General features: G+C 42.8%; 2 protein-coding genes across 3 annotated transcripts in view; both read left to right on the top strand.

Moving 5' to 3' along the window:
* The window catches only part of LRP4 (LDL receptor related protein 4), a 32,427-nt gene extending 28,280 nt beyond the window's left edge, over positions 1–4,147 (top strand). The window contains exons 37-38 of the mRNA XM_069470567.1: positions 269–410; positions 3,815–4,147. Of these exons, the coding sequence (XP_069326668.1) occupies positions 269–410; positions 3,815–4,147 (475 nt within the window). The remainder of the gene's footprint in view (positions 1–268; positions 411–3,814) is intronic.
* An 8,403-nt stretch (positions 4,148–12,550) lies between these two features.
* The window catches only part of CKAP5 (cytoskeleton associated protein 5), a 96,843-nt gene continuing 90,545 nt past the window's right edge, over positions 12,551–18,848 (top strand). For both annotated transcript variants that reach the window (XM_069471302.1, XM_069471301.1), the window contains exon 1: positions 12,551–12,611. The gene's annotated coding sequence lies outside the window, so the exon portion shown is untranslated. The remainder of the gene's footprint in view (positions 12,612–18,848) is intronic.

Below are 18,848 nucleotides of genomic sequence, written 5' to 3'. Positions count from 1 at the left end.
AGAGTGTGAGGAAGGCAACCCAAGACCAAAGCCAGTTTCTTTGTAATCTAATCTAGTATCCATCACTTTTGCATATTCTTTTCATTAGAAGGGAGTCACCAAGTCCAGTCCACTCTCAAGGGGAAGCGATTCATAAGGGCATGATTACCAGGAGGTGGGGATCACTGTGACGACCTTAGAGACTGCCTACCACATTCAGGTTACAACTTCCCCAGCTATTACCTCCATAAAGATCTGAACTAATTTCTTGTCACCTTTCCTCATAAAGACACAAAAAATCCAAGTTCACTGATCCTGGAATGGGGAACCTGACCTACAGCAACCCCTCCTATCGAACTTCCACTCAGGAGGTGAAAATTGAAGCAATCCCAAAACCAGCCATGTACAACCAGCTGTGCTATAAGAAAGAGGTAAAAATAGAAATTTATACTCAAGGTTTTTTGGGAGGTGAGGTGGGGAGGGATTATGTCCTCATTGCCAGAATAAGTCCAGTAAGGGCTGTTAGGTAGTCCCATCTACCATTTTGGAGGTTATAAGTGATCAGAAAAACTGAATGTAATTTGGGTTTCTGGAGAGATCTAGAAACTGTGAGAGAGCAGCTTGAGAGACCTTAGTGAGAGCAAGGTTAGAAGGCAGATCCCAGGAGATCTGGTCTGAAAGCAGTGAGTATGCATCTCCCTGCCAGGAAATATTTTTTTAGGCTCATAGGTTCTTTTCCTCTTGCAGTTGTCATTTACCTGCAATGAGGCTGTGCCCCTCTGAAACAAAGAGGCTCTCCAAGCTAACACCCAAAAAACCCGAGAGCTCCTGGACTTCCCCTTTTCTAACTTCCAATCCAAACAGGTGGCACCTGTGGCTGGGAATGGCTGGTTTTTCCCCATCCTTCCTCTTATCACAGAGACTTAAGAGATTTTTCTAGAACTCTGAAGGTTCATGTGCTTTTGGCTTTTTTAACTCCTTTGTCACTTCAATGGAAAATTATTTGCTGAATGTTTAGGCATGAAAAATAGTACCAGGACTGGGTGTGGTGGCTCAAGCCCGTAATCCCAACACTTTGGGAGGCCAAGGTGGGAGGATTGCTTGAGGCCAGGAGTTCACAACCAGCCTGGGCAACATAGTGAGACCCATCTCTACAAAAAATTAAAAAATTAACCGGGCGTGGTTGTACACGCCTGTAGTCCCAGCTACTTGGGAGGCTGAGGCGGGAGGATCTCTTGAGCCCAGGAGTTTGAGTTTGCAGTGAGCTATCATGATCCATTGCACTCTAGCCCAGGCAACAGAGCAAGACCCTGTCTCAAAAAAGAAAAGAAAAATAATCCCATTTCCATAAGGGAACTATAACCTGGGATTTCAGATTTTCTTAATCTGATGTAACCCTTGTTTTTTCCTAAAATCCTGTAACCTTTCATCACAAGTTATTCCTTATGAAGACCCTAATCAGTCTACTTCTTTTGGCAGTCAAAACCTGCCCTCACATCTGCAAGGCTATCATGCATAATGAATATGTATTACATAATAATCATGTATTTTATGGATCCATGAATTCACATATTAAAGAAGTTTCCACTACAGTCAAAATAGAACCTGCAGGGATAGCTTGTAGTTCTAGGAATGGCAGACCTCTTCTCAATTAATGTCTTTGAGAGAAAGACTTTCGAAGATTCTTGGGTTCCTGGAGTGTCTGATACCCCAGAAAAGAACCACAATAAAGGCGATAGGCTAGCAATTAAAATTGTGTGACCTTTCTTCTGTTGTCTGTTTCTTCCTCAGCAGCTCTTTCACCCCTCTGATAGCCTTTCACCCTTTCTCTTCTGATTTCCTCTTGATTTCAGGTACCTGTTGCTGTGTGTTTGTAGAGGGAGTGGTGTCCCCCAAATTGCAAGTGCCATGTCCCCTACCCCTCCCTAACTTACCCAGAATGTCTCTGTGATTAAGACTCTGAGTGGCCTGTATCTTATCTTATACTAATTTCAGCATGGAGGGTGTGCTATGTCTCTCTCTGCATGGTTGAAGAAACTGTCACTCCCAGGGGTCAGGGACTATGGTTTTTTTGTTGTTGTTGTTTTGTTTTTGTTTTATGAGTCAGAGTCTCACTCTACTGCCCAGGCTAAAGTGCAGTGGCATCACCAGAGCTCACTGCAACCTCCAACTCCTGGGCTCAAGCTATCTTCTTGCCTCTCAGCCCCCTCCCTAGTAGCTGAGACTACAGGCGTGTGCCACCATGCCTGGCTAATTTTTCTGTTTTTTTATAGAGATATGGTCTTGCTATGTTACCCAGGATGGTTTTCAATTCCTGGCCTCAAGGGATCCTCCCACCTTGGCCTCCCAAAGTGCTAGGATTACAGGTGTGAGCCACCACACCAAGCCATGGACCATGTTTTATATTGTGTAATCATCAAAGCACCTACCACAGTATTTGCTTAACATAGGGGCTCAATAAATATCTGTGGAGTTGAATTGTTACTAAAATAGAGCACCAGTTGCAGGACTTTTGGCAGGAACACTATCCCAGGGACAGAACCCAAGCGATGGTCCATTTTCTTCTGGCAGTGGTGGCATGTTGGTCAGTATCCCCCAGAAACCAGGAGTAAGGCTACCCTTTGAGGAGTCCGTAAAGAAGCCTGAGCAGAATGCATTGCTGTCCTTGGAAATCCCAGGTTGCTTGAGAGGTCCCAGGGTTCATGGGAGCAGAGCCAGAGTAACCTCCGAAGAAAAGTTATAGGACACCATTGGATTGACATTTAAAACCCAAATAAGAGGATTCTTAGAGTTCTCCTGTCTTACCTCCCAAGTTTTTTCCTTAACAAAATTAGAAGAGATAATTAGGAATAAACTAGCACATAAAATAGTTTAAAATCCTGAATAAATACACACTTAATTGCTTTTGCCTATTGTTTTGATTATTTATATCAGCATGATATCCGTTAATAAACCACAATAACAATAGCTAACATGTTGGTGTTTTAGTGCATCTTATGTCAAGCATCCCTATAATTGCATTCCATGAATCACTTTATTTAACCCTGACAGTAATTGGTTGCGAGTTGTGGATACTGTGACTTTCCCCACACTGCAGTTTTAGAGACATGAAATAATTTGCCCAAGGTGACAGAATGGGCTGGGTGCGGTGGCTCACGCCTGTAATCCTGGCACTCTGGGAGGCCGAGGCGGGTGGATTGCTCGAGGTCAGGAGTTCGAGACCAGTTTGGGCAAGGGAGAGACCCTGTCTCTACTGAAAATAGAAAGAAATTATCTGGCCAACTAAAATATATATAGAAAAAAATTAGCTGGGCATGGTGGCGCATGCCTGTAGTCCCAGCTACTCGGGAGGCTGAGGCAGGAGGATTGCTTGAGCCCAGGAGTTTGAGGTTGCTGTGAGCTAGGCTGACACCACGGCACTCACGCTAGCCCGGGCAACAAAGCAAGACTCTGTCTCAAAAAAAAAAAAAAAAAAAAAAAAGTGACAGAATGAGTGAGTGGCCAATACAGGATGGATGGAAGCCATGGGTCTCCCTCCTTCCTGTGTGATAATGGTAATAATCATCACAGCTGCTGCTCCTCTTTTAGGCTAGAACTCATATATTTGTCCTCACCCAGGCTCCCCATTTGTTTGTGGGATTTTTTTTTTTTCTTTTCTTTTTCCTTTTTTTTTTTTTTTTTTTTTTTGTTGTTGTACTAGTTTGCAGTCCCTGTGTGTGGGATTTTCCTGTTCTTCATGCCCACTCTTACCCCATCCACTTCCTTTTTCAGTTCACCATGAGTTCCTTTGCAGGGAGCCAACTGACTGACTACGTCTCCCCACTCTTCACCCTAGGGAGGGCCTGACCATAACTACACCAAGGAGAAGATCAAGATCGTAGAAGGAATCTGCCTTTTGTCTGGGGACGATGCTGAGTGGGATGACCTCAAGCAACTGCGCAGCTCACGGGGGGGCCTTCTTCGGGATCACGTATGCATGAAGACAGACACAGTGTCCATCCAGGCCAGCTCTGGCTCCCTGGATGACACGGAGACAGAGCAGCTGTTGCAGGAAGAGCAGTCTGAGTGTAGCAGCGTCCATACTGCAGCCACTCCAGAAAGACGGGGCTCTCTATCAGACACGGGCTGGAAACATGAACGCAAGCTCTCCTCAGAGAGCCAGGTCTAAATGTGCACCTTCTCTTCCCTGCCTGCCTATTCTTCTCCTTTATGGACTTCCAGTCCTTGTGCTTGCTTACACAGCAGGCCCCCTTCCTATGTGCTCGTCCTTCTCCTCCTCTCACCCCATAATTGCTCCCGAGCCCTCAAGGGAGCTATTTTCCACCTGAGTCCATAACTGCCCGTGCACAAGAAATGATGGCGCATCTCAAGAATTTAGACCTGGATTTTACCATGAGTCTCACCTCTTGCACTCCATCCTGGGCCCCTTGAGATGGCTTGGTAATGATTCCTTGCCAATGTAGAGCTCCACCTCCCCTTCCCCTGGTACCTTGAGTGCCTGCCCCATAGCATGGAAGCAGCTGATGATCCAAGACTGCACTCTTCCCCCATCACAGTGGGCATGACCGCTTCTCTGAGAGGACTCGGCTACCCAGGACTGGGGCGGGGTGGTGTCAGTAAAGAGAGGGATGAAGGATAGAGGCTGAGAGAAGAAGGAAGAGTCAGCCCAGCTGGTATGGGCATCTGGGAAACCTCCAGCCTCAAGTGTGTTGGTAACATGAAAAAGTTTTTGGGGGGTAGTTGGGCCTTGGTGCCCCATCCATTGCTGGCAGTGGATGTCATTCTCACCCTCAGAGTCACTGCCTTTTCAGCTGTAGATACTGGTGAAATGTGAGTGTGACTGAAGCTGTTCTTCCTCCTGCCAGAATGTCTGGAGCCATTTCTACCTTCAGATGACTGGGGTCCCCTATCACACAGCTACTGGCTAATATGAATTCCTTCCTGGTGCCACCACTGGCCAGTACCTTTCCTAAGTCTGTAACCAGGTTGTGAGTCAGTGGCTTGAGTGAATGTTGGACCTTCGGGGCTGAGTCTCTAAAATGTCTAAGAAGCTCTGCCTAGACCAAACATAGCATACCACCAGAACTTGAGCATTTTGCCACTCCCTCCCTCATTCTCTGGGATTCTGAGGGAAGAGATCTGGAAACAATCTTTCAAAGAAGAACCGGAAGTTTTCATAAACAATCAGGAAGAACAGTTGGGTTAGAGACTTTAGACACCCAGGGCCTAAAGAGAAGTATCCATGAGGTTGAAACTCCTGTGTTCTTTCTCAAGTGCTCAGGGATCTAAGTTAGTAGACAGAGAGCCTGTAGCTACCGGGTGGTGAAGTTCCTATTCTAACTCTTTCCTGAGCTAAGTGACTTACTTTCCATGCTGAGATGTCATCACTTGGTTCATGCTCATTCACACAAAGAGCATATGTCTCAGGCTAGTATCAGGGAAGTTCAGACTTTTTTCTGCCCTAAAACGTCTCCCTAGCTCTTCTTCGCTGTTTTTTTTTCCTCCTAATTTGCTTTTTCTGATCTAGCCTTGTGGCACAGTACTCTCCAAAGTCCTATGGTGAGGAGGGCTAAATGAAGATGCAAAGAGGTGGGCAAGGAGTAGAAAGGTAGAAAGAACCACTGATGAAGACTTCTCAGTCTAGGGCACACCCAGACCTCTTCTCCCCAGGAAGTAGAAGCAGCAGGAGAGGACGACAGGGCCTGAGGATGGAGAGCATGGGTTCTAGGGGAGGTTTTCTGATCTGAAACATCTCCTGTGGTTAAAATCAACTGCCAAACATGTGGGTGAAAAAGGACAAGATCAAATCTTTTCTGGTCAGTTCTAAGACTGCTAGAGACAGTCACCAAGCCCTTAGCCCTGCTCTCAGTGGCCAGCTCCAGGTCTGAGCCTACACATTACAGCCAGGCCAAGAAGGCTTTTCCAGTACATGAAGTGGGAACGGTGAGGTGCCACTTCTGGGAGGAAAGGACATTTCACATTCGGCAAAGCAGTCAAAGAAGGAGCACTTTGGGTCCTTAGCCTTATGGTTGGGGAGGAGGAGAAAGTAGAAAAGTGGCATTTTCTTGATTGGAAAGGGGGAAGGATCTTATTGCACTTGGGCTGTTCAGAATGTAGAAAGGACATATTTGAGGAAATATCTATTTGAGCACTGATTTACTCTGTACAAAGCAAAATCTCTCTATCCTAAACTAATGGAAGTGATTCTCCCGCGCTCATGTGTAATGGTTTTAACATTACTCACTGGAGAGATTGGACTTTCTGGAGTTATTTAACCACTATGTTCAATATTTTAGGACTTTATGATAATTTAATATAAATTTAGCTTTTCTTAATCACCTTGCCTGGCTTGGAGTCATGACTAATCCTGCACCTGCTCTGTCTGGTAGACCCATGCTGTGGAAACCTGCTTGCAGACATCACTTATAAGTCCTTTGGGGATATGGGGACAGTGAAGAACAATAAAGGTTGTGAGGTTCCTGCTGGAGTTTCAGCTCATCTCAAGAAGACAAGCCAAGACCAGAGTTCATTGACTTATGAAACTCTTATTTCCTCTAGAAGAGGGATAATAGATAGGTTTCATCCTGAGTGCCAACTCAATTGGTTGGTAGCAGCTGCCTGAGGTCCTATCAGACTCACTGGGAAAAGCATCATGATTGTTAATGACATGTCCTTTGGACACCGGAAGGAAATGTCATGGCATATATACTGCGTACCTTCTATTTCTGTTCTAGGTCTTTCAGGATTTCAGTGTCACAGAACTTAACTTTGCCTTGCAGTGATGGCAAGTCTGTCCAATACAGTAAGAAAAGTATTGGTATTGGTGACAAGGAGGGTTAATTCCAGTCCCAGATTTGCCACTAGCTCTGTTTGATCTTAGTAAACCTTCATACTTACTCTGAGAATGGATAAAATGATCACTAAGATTCCATTTATTTTTAAAAAGCTGTCTTCCCATATTAATAGCTCATCCACGACATCTTAAGGCTAGAATAAGGAGTTGGGGATCCCTTCTCAGGTCTGCTGGATGTGATACCCCTCAGTGAAAACTGGGAATCAAGCTAGTCTCAATGCCAGATGTAAATTTGATGTAAGTCTCAATAGTTGATTTTCTAAACCACAAACCATCTATAGAATAATGCCCCATTCAGTCATACATCTCCTGCTATGGGCTAGGCACTAACCATACCTTAAACAAGAACGACATAGTCTCACAGAGCTAGGAGTCCAGCAACAGCACTACCACCCCACCAAAACAAAGAAGAAAGAAATGAAAGCAAGAAAGGTTGAAGCTTCTTGTATTCAAGTGACAAGAGATCTGAGTATAAACTACAATGTATAATATTTCCAACTTTGGTGAGGAGTAGGTGTGCTAGAACAAAAACAAGTGGAATAGCTCAAAGATAACCATCCCTCCCACCTCCACTATTCTCTTTTGCGGGGGGGGGGGGCGGGGGGGCGGGGGGGGGCGGGACTCACAACAGAGAGAAAAGGAGGACATCTTGGGATGAAACAAAAGTTGAGAATTCCTTGGCTGGTTCTCTGGATGTAAAACCTGGAACTGATAGGGAGGCAGAAGGTAGGTCAAATTCTAACAAACTGGACATATTTTTGCAAACTAATTATATTCAAAATATAATCACTGCCATTTCTGTATGGTATGAACAAACTGTAGAACCTAAGATGAAAAGATCTCTGGTCCACAGAAAGGTCTTCATGGTATGAATGGAAGCTTTCACCAAGCCTAGGCCTGAAGAAAACAGTCAATGATGCATAGGAACTTAGGAGAAGCACCTACTGGAGCTGAGGCTGCATAATGTTCTAAGTACGATGTTCTGACACTCAACAGTATCCAGTAAGCTTTGGTTTTCCGATTTCTATTTATAGACATACTGATAAAAAAAAATGTGGTTGCATCATTTTTATGGCTAAGAAACAGTCTAAGTATGTCTTCTCTTCATATGTGAAGATGACTCAACTGATCCACCTAATAGGATGTTTGTTTTAGAATGTTTTAGGCAGTCTTTGTTTTGAAACATTCCCTCACTTACCCATTTATTTTCTCTCCAGATCATTCTCCTGTTAACCAGCTGGCAGGGGCTAGCAGAATTCAGCATAGGGAATAGAGTTTTATTTCCAGCCAAGGCTCCAACTCACAACTTTGGACTCCTTGACATGGTGTTAAAACAGACCCAGACAGCCTAATTAAGGGTCTGAGTTTAAACCCAAGGCTAAGTTAGCCCCAAGCCACACAATCTGCCTATTTCATTTTACAGGACATAAAGAGCCAAGAACTCTCACATATCCTGCCCTTCTCAGTGGGTTTCCCTTCAGGCCCTAGAAGCCTAATGATAGCCTGCTAATGAGGTCCCTATCGCTCCTGCCTCCTTCTCCTTGGTGGGGCTGATGCTTCTGTGGTCAAAGTTCTTGGACAGCCTGCATTTGGGGGGCCATGGAAAATGGGCTATGAGAAAAGAAAAAAAAAAGGCTAGCTATTCCTCCATTCAACCAGCACCTATTAAATGCAAACAAGTGCAAGCCAGGATAGGCTTTGCATTCTTGGAGGCCAGTTAAGGCACTAAAACTCAGCCACTTGAGATCTGTATTAATGTTACCACTGCTATCTCCAGGGAAGAATGCAGGGGGCACCTGGACTGAAAGTTGAAAGGAAATTCATCATTGAAGCCGATTTTAGGTTTAAAATATGGATCCATGTCCCATGGTAGAGATGCTTCAACCAGAATGCAGCTTGTGATTACAACAGAATGAGCACTTTCCTAGCAGACTTTTTAGAAACACCCAGCACAGTTATTCAGCAGCCACAGTGGTTCACGTTTGTTTCCTGCTTCCGGTTGCAAGAATATAGTGTTCACTTTGAACTCTAATGCCCATAAGGGTTTCACTGCCCTATGATTATACTCCTTATGTAGAAGAACTATTTAGAGGCCCCTGGAATAAAGGCACACATAACAAATAAATACATAGACAAATGCTATTTGATGATAATCCTGGACTATAAAAGATGACTGGCCAAACATTTATTGAACACCAATCATGGGCACGGTATTGTATTAGGTTTTTACAAGGACCTACAGGATCTGCCACTCATCTTCCTCCATTATTATCAGACTTATCTCCTGCTACCCTCCTACTGCCAACAACTCTGCTCCAGCTTCACTGGCCTCCCTATTCCTCAAATCTGCCAGGCATGCTCCAACATAGGGCCTTTGCCAGTTGTTCCCTCTGGCTCACACTTTCTTCTTCTTCATAGATAGACTCATGGCTAACTCCTTTGCCTTCTTCAAGTCTCTGCTCACATATAATCTCAATGAAACTACTCTGACCACCCTTTTTAAAATTAGTCTTTCCAACCCCACTTCCTTATCCCTTTTGCCCTGCTTTATTCTTTCTTTCCCACTGCACACACTGCACATATTGTTTAATAACATACTGTATAATGTATTTACGTGTTGATTATCTATGTTTCCTCACTATAATGTGAGCTCCACGAGAGGAGGACATTTTTTGTGTGTGTGTCTAATTTGTTCACTGATTATCCCAAGTGCCTAAAACAGTTCCTCCACATACTAGATGCTTATCAATATTTGTTGAATGAATGAATGAATAAATGAGTGGAATCAAACAGCTAATGCCCACCTTCTAGTAGGGTTGCACCTAAACCATCCAAGACAAAAGGGATTTTGCCATTTTGTTCTATACTCTCCAGGACCTAGACTGCACGCATCCTTTATTAAGCAAATTCCAGGTTACCATCAAACTCTCTCCTTAAATGTAATCTTCAGTTTATTTCCGGTAATATCTAAATAAAGTAAACATACCAATGACCAATGACGGAAAACGACTATATATTCCTCACCCATTTCTCAAAGGTTACCATGACCTTTTTGCTTTGATTCATTCCTCTCTCCTTCCCTCACATGTGGCTCTGTCCTCATCTCCCATCTTTTCACTATCCATTCTCCCTGCTCTGTGGTCTCATTCACTCTATGGTGGTGATCCCCAAATCTATCTTACTTGGCTCTTAATCTTCCAGCTTCCACCCTGTATTTTCTAGGCCTACTTAGATGATTCCATTTGAATGTCTCATTGGTACATGAAAGTAAACAGGTCCTAAACTACTCGCCTTCCCCTTCAGACTGGCTTCTCCTGACTTTCTACTTCATTTGGGCAATCACAGCCCTCCTACTTCCTAGGCTCAAATCCTGGCATTTTCTTTGACTCATCTCCCTAAATGGGACCCACCCTAGTCTTTGCAACTAATCTAGTCAGTTACCAAATCTTTCCCTCTCTCCTGAATCTGTTCTCATTCTTTCCACTACTATTACCTCATACCAGACTCCAAACTGGGATGTCAATTCTAACCCGTTTTAGACAATCAAGCTAATTAATTTTCTTAAAGTACAATTCTGATTTTGTCACTCTCTTGCTCAGAGACCTTCAATAGCTCCCCATTACCTACCTAATAAAGTACAAATTTTTTACCCTAGATTCAAGGCCCTTCAAGATCCTAAACTTCTCTGTCACTCTTGCGTCCCCCTACTTCCCAACATAAACCCTGTCTTAAAATGAAACCCACATATTCGATCCCATACATACAATGCACTGTCTTGTCTGTGCCTTGGCTTTTACTTTCCCCACTACTCGACATTCTCCTTGCCTTTCTATGAAAGAAAAAAGTAACATGTTAAAAAAATTCATTTCCCTACAGAGTCCGACTCCTATTAAGTTTCTTGCAATTCCAGCAATGTTCTAACCATTGTCAGGCATGCACACAAACACACATATATTTATCACCATGTATAATAAAATCATTCCACATGTGCTTTTCTGCAACTTGCTTTTTTCAATAACAAAATTTGTGCATTTTCCTACTCCACATACAGAGTAACTACATTAACAGTTGCGTAGTGTTCTATTTAATAGATAAACCATAATTTATGTACAAAGTTCCCTATTCATGGACATATAATTTCCAGGGATTTTTGGTCCTATTAAAGTAGTGCTGTCGTAAACATGCTTATACATTTTTCTTTGTGTACTTGCATTGATCAGTAGGATAAATTCCTAATAGTGGCATTACTGAGTCAGAGACTATGTACGTTTTACATTTTAGTAACTGCCAAATTTTCCTGAAAGTTTGCACTGATTATACTCTTATCAACAGCGATTTTGAGCATCTGTTTTTCCAAATCTTTACCAAAGATGTTCAGACTTCAAAAGTTGTTGAACTTTTTCATCTTTGCCAATTTGGTACTTAAAAAATATAATTGTTTTAAATTGTTTTATTACCCATCCCCTCTCCATCTTTATTTTTATTTTTATTTATTTATTTATTTATTTGAGACTGGGTCTGGCTCTATTGCCCTGGCTAGAGTGCAGTGGCAACATCATAACTCACTGCAACCTCCAACTCTTGGGCTCAAGCAATCCTACTGCCTCAGCCTCCCAAGTAGCTGGGACAACAGGCACTGTGCCACCACACCTGTATAATGTTTTTTTTTTTTTTTTTTTGTAGAGGTGGGGGTCTTGCTCTTGTTCAGGCAGGTATGGAACTCCTGGCCTCGAGCAATCATCCGGCCTCCCAAAGTGCCAGTATTATAGGTGTGAGCCACCGCGCCCAGCTCCCCTCTCCATCTTTTAGTCTATTGGTAATTTATATATCTTTTAAATCTCAGATTAAAAATTCGCCCCCTTCAGAGATCCTCCCCCATCAAATTTCTCCCGTCTCTAAGCATTTATAGCTTTTCGTTTATATAGTTCTCATACTGCTTTGAATTTTAGTGTCTGGTCTATATGTTTTATTCTTGTGACCACTGTAGATTGCCAATTCCTTGGAAAGACCTGATTTTATTCATAGAAACATTGAATGTAGAGCTAAGCAAGAATAATGGAGATCATATTAACCAAGCCTCTCGCTTTTATAAAAGGAGTATTAAGCATTTGCAAAATGTGTTACAGTTCATAAAGGCCTTTCCCAGCCATTCAGTTAGATATATTAACTCCTCAGATTAAGTTTGTAAGGGAAATATCGTTATCTCATTTTACAGATGGGGAAACTAAACTTCAGAAGATTTTACTCACTGAGAAAAGTGATTTACTCAGAGCAGATCTAAGACCAGAATCCAGGATCCTGGCTTCATTCACTGTTCTTTCCACTACATCGCAGCTGCCTCTTGTTTCCCTCACAGCACTTAGCTTCACAATCAATATTTGGTGAATTGAATTACTAAAAAAAAAAAAAAAAAAACCTGTCAGGTGTTGACAATCGCTTGAACATCTGTAATTAAATAAAGCAAACATGCTGACGGCCAGGGACGCACAGTTCTACACACATCTTTAGCCCTTCTTTTTTGGGTCCTCGGGCAGCTTTCCCTCCAGCGACCCGCTCCCTACCTGAACAGGTAGCTCGGAGTCCCCAGGGAAACGCGGCTGCTCGCGGCCCCTTTAAGGCTGCAGGCGGCGCGTGCCCACAGTCCTTTCAAATGGACCAATGAAAGGCTGGCGGGCGGTCCGTCGAGGACCAATAAAGAACGAGGACACTGCGGGGTGTGCGGCGGCCCAAGCGGTTTCAAACGGCTTGGAGAAGGCCCTTCGGTTCTGACCCGGCGGAGGTGAGTGGTCGGTGGGCCTGACCCGCCCGCACGGCCCTCGGGTCCAGGCGTCGCGCGCGCGGAGCGTCCCTGAGTCCCGGGCGGGGGGCCTCCGGACGCGCGCCTCCCCTGCCCCAGGAACCCGCCAGGTCTGAGGCGGCAAAGCGGGGCGGAGGCCGGTGGACCTGCGACGGGCAGGGCGGGGGGCGTGGGCGCTCGTGTGCGGCGGGGCTGGGGCTGGGGCTGGGTTCCGGATGCCCAGAGCGCGCCGCAGCGGGGTGCGGGTAGCAGTGTCTGGGGGACGCGGACGGCACTGGGCCGCGCCTGGCGACTGAGGTGTTCCACTGCTGTGGCGGGGGCCCTTAAAGGCGGCTCTGCTAGAGTGCCCCTCGCGTAATTGTCAAATGAATGAATAAGTAAGAGCTGTGGTGGTTGTGAAGGGCCTTGTCTTCTCCGAGCGTGACAAGGACGGCGCTACCGGGGCCTGCCGGCACACCTGTGTCCCTAGCGGCTTGCTGCGATTTTAACAATTCGGTCATTCACTGCTCCACCCTTACGCCTGGCTTTCTCTCTCTCTAAAGGCGTCAGTAGAGTTCAGGAGTTTTTCCAGCTCTGAAGGTTTGGGGGACCAATACAATAGCCAGCTGTATAGGTTAAGCAGGCCTTGCTACTTTAAGGTGGGAGCTCGGTGAACCAGATTCGTACTTTCTAGCTCTCACCACTTTCGCTGGCTAAGATAGCTACTTGCAATCATGGTAATTGTCAGGCAGAATTTAAATGCATTCCGTTTTGTTTCTTGGATGGAAAATGATGAAACGGTTGTTGCCAGAGTGGCTGCTGTGTGTTAGAAAATATATTCGTGCTGGTGAATCTTAACAATGAGTTTTTCATTCAGTATCAGTAGAGGGTAGAGTGGTTTTTGCAGAACTTGCCCCAAATTTATGCATGGCTCTAATTTAATTCTCATGGGACCCAGGCATCAAATCTTGGCCCAGAAATGCTGCCTGTCTTATATTATGCATAATTATAGTAATTGAAAACTCATTTTTAGAAAGGTGAGCTCCTCCTTTCTCCATTTTCATTACCCTGAAAAGTCCTTCTTTGACCTAAAGAGCCAATAAATTAAGCTAACAATCTTTTGAAACTTTTAAGAAGTTGTAAAAGATTTTGACTTTTTCATAAGTGATTGAACGAACTAATGTTTTTATAAAATTTAATGATGTAAAGGTGAAATTTATTTTGCTGGCATAAATTAAATCTAGTTGGTAAATTCATGAGAACAAGTTTTTTAAAGGCTGTTCTGTAAGGCAATGGTAAGCAAAGGTATTCTATAACAATTAGCATGCTTCATTCTTTTACCAGTTTATTATAAAGGTTATTACAAAGGATACAGATGAAGAGATGTATAGGGCAAAGTATGGGAGAAGGGGTGTGGAGCTTTTATGCCCACACATGAAGTATATTCTAATATACCAACTCTCCTATAAACTTTTATCTTAATTCCATCAACCTTCCCTTTCCTAACTGTAGCCTCCATTAAGACTTTATCAACTGGTTTTTAGTATTAGGTAGGGGAAGTGTTCCCCAGCCGTTCCCATATAACATTCAGGTAAAGACTACACAACTTCTTTACATAAAATCTGTTTAAACATTTCAACTTTCATAACCAACTCTTACATTTTTATGTTCTCTCAATCTAATTGTAGTCCTCTCAGGGCTTCACCAATGGATTTTGGTACCTTATTACTTGGGGCTCCCATATTAAATAGTCCCAGGAATTTCTTTACCGGTTCCTGACCATTTTACCCACTTGTGTTCCTAAGGCTTTGGGTCCCTAGCAGGAGGTCGAGCCTATAAGCTCTTGCACATTTGTCAGTCTTTATCTTAATTAATCTGCCCATTGTCCCATGCAATTTCAGATCAGATTTCTCATTGTAATCTTTGCCTTCTGACTTTTTAGTGAAAATTTCTCCAAACTAGGGTAAGTACAGCAAACTTGTTTGGAACCTCTTAATGTTGGGAGACCAGCAAGGGCTCCCTTTGGTCTCCACAACTTTCAGTAGTGTTGTGTTTTTTTTTTGGGTTTTGTTTTTTTTTTCTTTGAGACAGAGTCTCATTCTGTTGCCCGGGCTAGAGTGCTGTGGCGTCAGCCTAGCTCACAGCAACCTCAAACTCCTGGACTCAAGCGATCCTTCTGCTTCAGCCTCCCAAGTAACTGAGACTACAGGCATGCGCCACCATCCCCAGCTAATTTTTATATATATATATTTTTAGCTGTCCATATAATTTCTTTCTATTTTTAGTAGAGACGGGGTCTCGCTCTTGCTCAGGCTGGTCTCGAACTCCTGACCTCAAGCGATCCACCCGCCTCGGCCTCCCAGAGTGCTAGGATTACAGGCGTGAGCCACTGTGCCCGGCCAGTAGTGTTGTTAAGATCTTTGTTTAATGCTGTCAATTTCCATCTTATTCATCCCTTTTCATAATAACCATCTAAAGATGTCCACGATGCTGAGACCAGTCCCATGACTCTCCCCTTCATTTTTCCTTTTAATTTCACCCCATCAATATTTTCTTTATTCATCTTATTTCTTAATAACGGTTTAAAAATTTCCAGCCTTCTTGGGATGAATCCTTTGACTTTGCCCCTGCCATTCACCATTCTCTTAACCTAATGTTTTTATTAGCATCTGTGAGACCCCTGAGGGGAAGGTGAGACAGCAAGTTTGATAAGACTTCTTGAAGTGGCTTTTGGTTTTGTAGCAGTAAGGTTATATGGGACATACACATTAAGAGGGCACTCTTATCCACAACATGACCTGAGTAATGGGCATATTCAGTGGGTGAGTGTCCCAGTTATCATAAAATCAGGCCTACCTGGCTTGCATACGAAGCATACAGGTTGCTTCATTTGGGTGTTCCTCTTGGCATTTATAGGTGGAGTCAGAGAGTCCCCTCCAGGAAGCTGATGATACCAATCTATAAAATGAAACAATTCCTTCACATTATATCCCCTGGTTTCAGTAGTTTCTTCATTTTGTCTTTTCACCATTTGGACTACCTTCTTAGTGACCAAAGGTCTTAGAAGCACTTTCTTTTGTCCCTGTATAATTTTTCCTTTGGGGAACAGCTTTGAGGCTAGTGGCCAAAGCTCAGACTCACTGAAATCTAAGCTTGGTCTAGCATCAAAGTCCAACCCAGAGCTTTGTTTTAATTTCAGTTTAGCTATTACAGATAACAATAACCAAGGGATTGAATATTTCGCTTTTTTCTTACTAGTTTGCTTTTCCTTATGCATCCCATGAACCAACTCTCCAGAAGTTGGATCTATCTCTAGATTCCATTGATAACTTTTACCTTTAGCAACTGAGCATAGCACAGCTGCAGGTCTATACCATGGGACCACATGGCCACCCAGGAATCACAGGTTCTTCATTCCCATCCTTTTATCTTTTTTCTTCCCAAACCACATGTTTCTGCAAGCAAATCCCAATTCTGACACCAATTCTGAGAATATAGGAATAACAAACTTAGTTTATCTTATACTCTTACAACACAAAATATTCTGCAGCCTCCGATGTGTGAGGGTTTTCCCCCACCAAACAAGTAGTCCTTCAGCAGTGGCCACCAGCTGGATATCCTCTAATTCAATTCAATTCTGACACATTCTACATGGAGGTAGCGGCAGATCCCACAGGTTGAAGGCTTAGTTCCCACAAGACTGCTCCTCACTTCAGTTGCCAATCCAAAGCTCCAAGTTGTTCTATCTGTGCTTCTGACAAACTGACTATAAATGGGAGTTCCCATGACCCACTCCTTGGGTTCGATTAATTTGCTAGAGCCATGAACAGAACTCAGGGAAACACATTTACCAGTTTATTATAAAGGCTATGACAAAGGATACAGATGAGGAGATGCATAGGGTGAGGTAATAAAGATCTTTCACAGTGCCTTAGGATAGTGTTAAAAATCTTGATGGAGAATGGCAACTTTATATTGGAGTAGAGCCAGGCTCTCTTATCCTTTTTTAATGGGGTCTTATTCATTCACTCAACAAATATTAAGATTGATGGCTAATGTGTGTTAAACATTGTTCTAGATTCAGGGGATACACTGGTGAACCAGAAAAAGACAAAGCCCCTGACCTAAGGGAGTTTGAAAGTTTTATCTCTCCAACAATTTACTGTAGCAAATTGTAGTTTCTATAAGCCCTGTGGCTCAGCTCTAGTCCTTGAACAAAATAAATGCTCAAATACTTTTACCAGCAGGTATTGAATGCTCACTGGGTACCATGTGTTTTCTGTTTTAATCATCATCATGATTTACAGATAAGGAAACTGAGTCTTATACGGGTTATACAACTTGTTCAAAATCATAAAACTAAGTGATAGGACCTAAATTTGAACCCAAGTTAGTCTGTCTGCAGGGCCTTTGCTCTTAACCTATGGTTGTACTATATGAAGTAATGGAGATTGATCTGTTAAGGAAAATTCAGTGGTAATTTCTGGGTAGAATCTACCTGGCCCCCTTTTAAAAAAAATACTTTTACCAGAGATAAGATGAAATATGAATGACAGGCATGGTTTTTAGAGGGAAGATGGGGCAGTTCAAAATATGGTGTTTACCATATGGGAGATGGACAACTGTGACAGTTGGAGGACCAAGGGCGAGCATACAATGGAGATCTTAATCTAATTATGATTGATGGATTTGTTCATGGTCAGTGTTGGAGAGGTTTAAGGTTTTTAAATGATTCTGGTATTTTTGCCTCTGGAGTTTAGAATGTTACTTAGCTCATTCCTATCAGGGCAATTATACTGCCTACTTGATACATCTCCAACATATTAAGCTTATTCTTTTTGGCTTTGTGTTTGCTATTCTCTGCCTAGAACTTCCTGCCCCACTCTCCCCCTACCTCAAACCTGTATTACAGCCTCTACTCAGGTCTCAACTTAAACATCATCTCCTTAAAGAGGTATTTTTCTGAGCTCTCAACTAGAGTGGCCCTCTCGGTCACTTTTACCTCACTTTCCTTTATTTACTTCATGGCATTTATTGTTATGTGGTAGGTTGTTTATTGTTTGCTTGTATATTGTCTGATTTCCTCACAGAAATGAAGGAGCGTAAATTTCTTTTTCTATCTATGAGGTTGCCCTCAGTGCCTCGGACAATGCCTGAAACAAACTAGGTAGTCAAAGAATATTTGTCGAACAAAATTGACCAAAACTGGCATAGTCTTCTCTATGTAATAAAATAATTAGTATGTACCTAACCAGTTGGCTGTGTTTCTGACACTTTGGGTGTGAACAGTATCTCAACAGACTAGTTTGGAAAGTCCTCAACTAAGAAAACTAGAAATAGTATAGATTTGTTTGTTTCAACTAGGTGGGAAACGTGGGAAGGTAGATCTGTCTTCCCTCTCTCATTTTTTTTTTTGTTTGTTTGTTTTTAAAAATTTTCTAATTTACAGAAGTTTCGGGAGGTAGTACTCAAATATGTTATAGGACGTCCTTCTGTTGGAATTTGATGTTTTTCTCATGTTTAGACTGGGTTATGGGTTTTTGGCAGGAAGACCACAGAGGTAAAGTGCCATTTTCATCACATCATATCAAGGGTACCTACTATCAACATGATTTGTGACTTAATATTGACCTTGATTCTCTGGCTGAGGTAGTGTTCGTGAAATTTCTCAAGTGTGACATTACTCTTTTTTCCCCTCACTTTCCATACTGTACTCTTTGAAAGGAAGTCACTTTGTGAAGCCTACACTTAAGGAGTGGGAAGTTATGCTCCCTGACCTTTAGGGTAGATATTTACATAATTAATTTGGAATTCTTCTACAAGAGAGATTTGTCTCTCCTTCCACATTTATTAGTTTAATCAAGCATTTATATTAGTATGGACTCAAGGATATTTTATAGTTTGGGTTACATTCCAATACTACTTAATTTTGTTGCTCAAAGTATTCCAACTTAGTCCATTTAGAGCTCTTAGTTGGGTTTTGTTCCCCTTAAAATACCCATATCTGTTTGTGTGTATTGATTTTCTACAAAATGCTTCAGATTCATCTTGTATATTTTGTGTACTGGTGCTAGACTCAGCCATTTCTCCAGGCAGCCACCTGTTTCCTTTATTGCAGAGTGGTAACAGAAACAAGATGTGGGTACTAAGTGTTCTCATTGCTACTGGGGTATTGTTTCTTTTAGGCCCTTTAAGCTGACAGAGCAAAGAAATATATGTATATATTTATGTATATGTATG

This window comes from Eulemur rufifrons, chromosome 6 (assembly GCF_041146395.1).
Source record: "Eulemur rufifrons isolate Redbay chromosome 6, OSU_ERuf_1, whole genome shotgun sequence".
Lineage (NCBI taxonomy): Eukaryota > Metazoa > Chordata > Mammalia > Primates > Lemuridae > Eulemur > Eulemur rufifrons.
The sequence above is the reverse complement of the archived record's forward strand: the minus strand, read 5'-3'. Positions and strand labels throughout refer to the sequence as shown.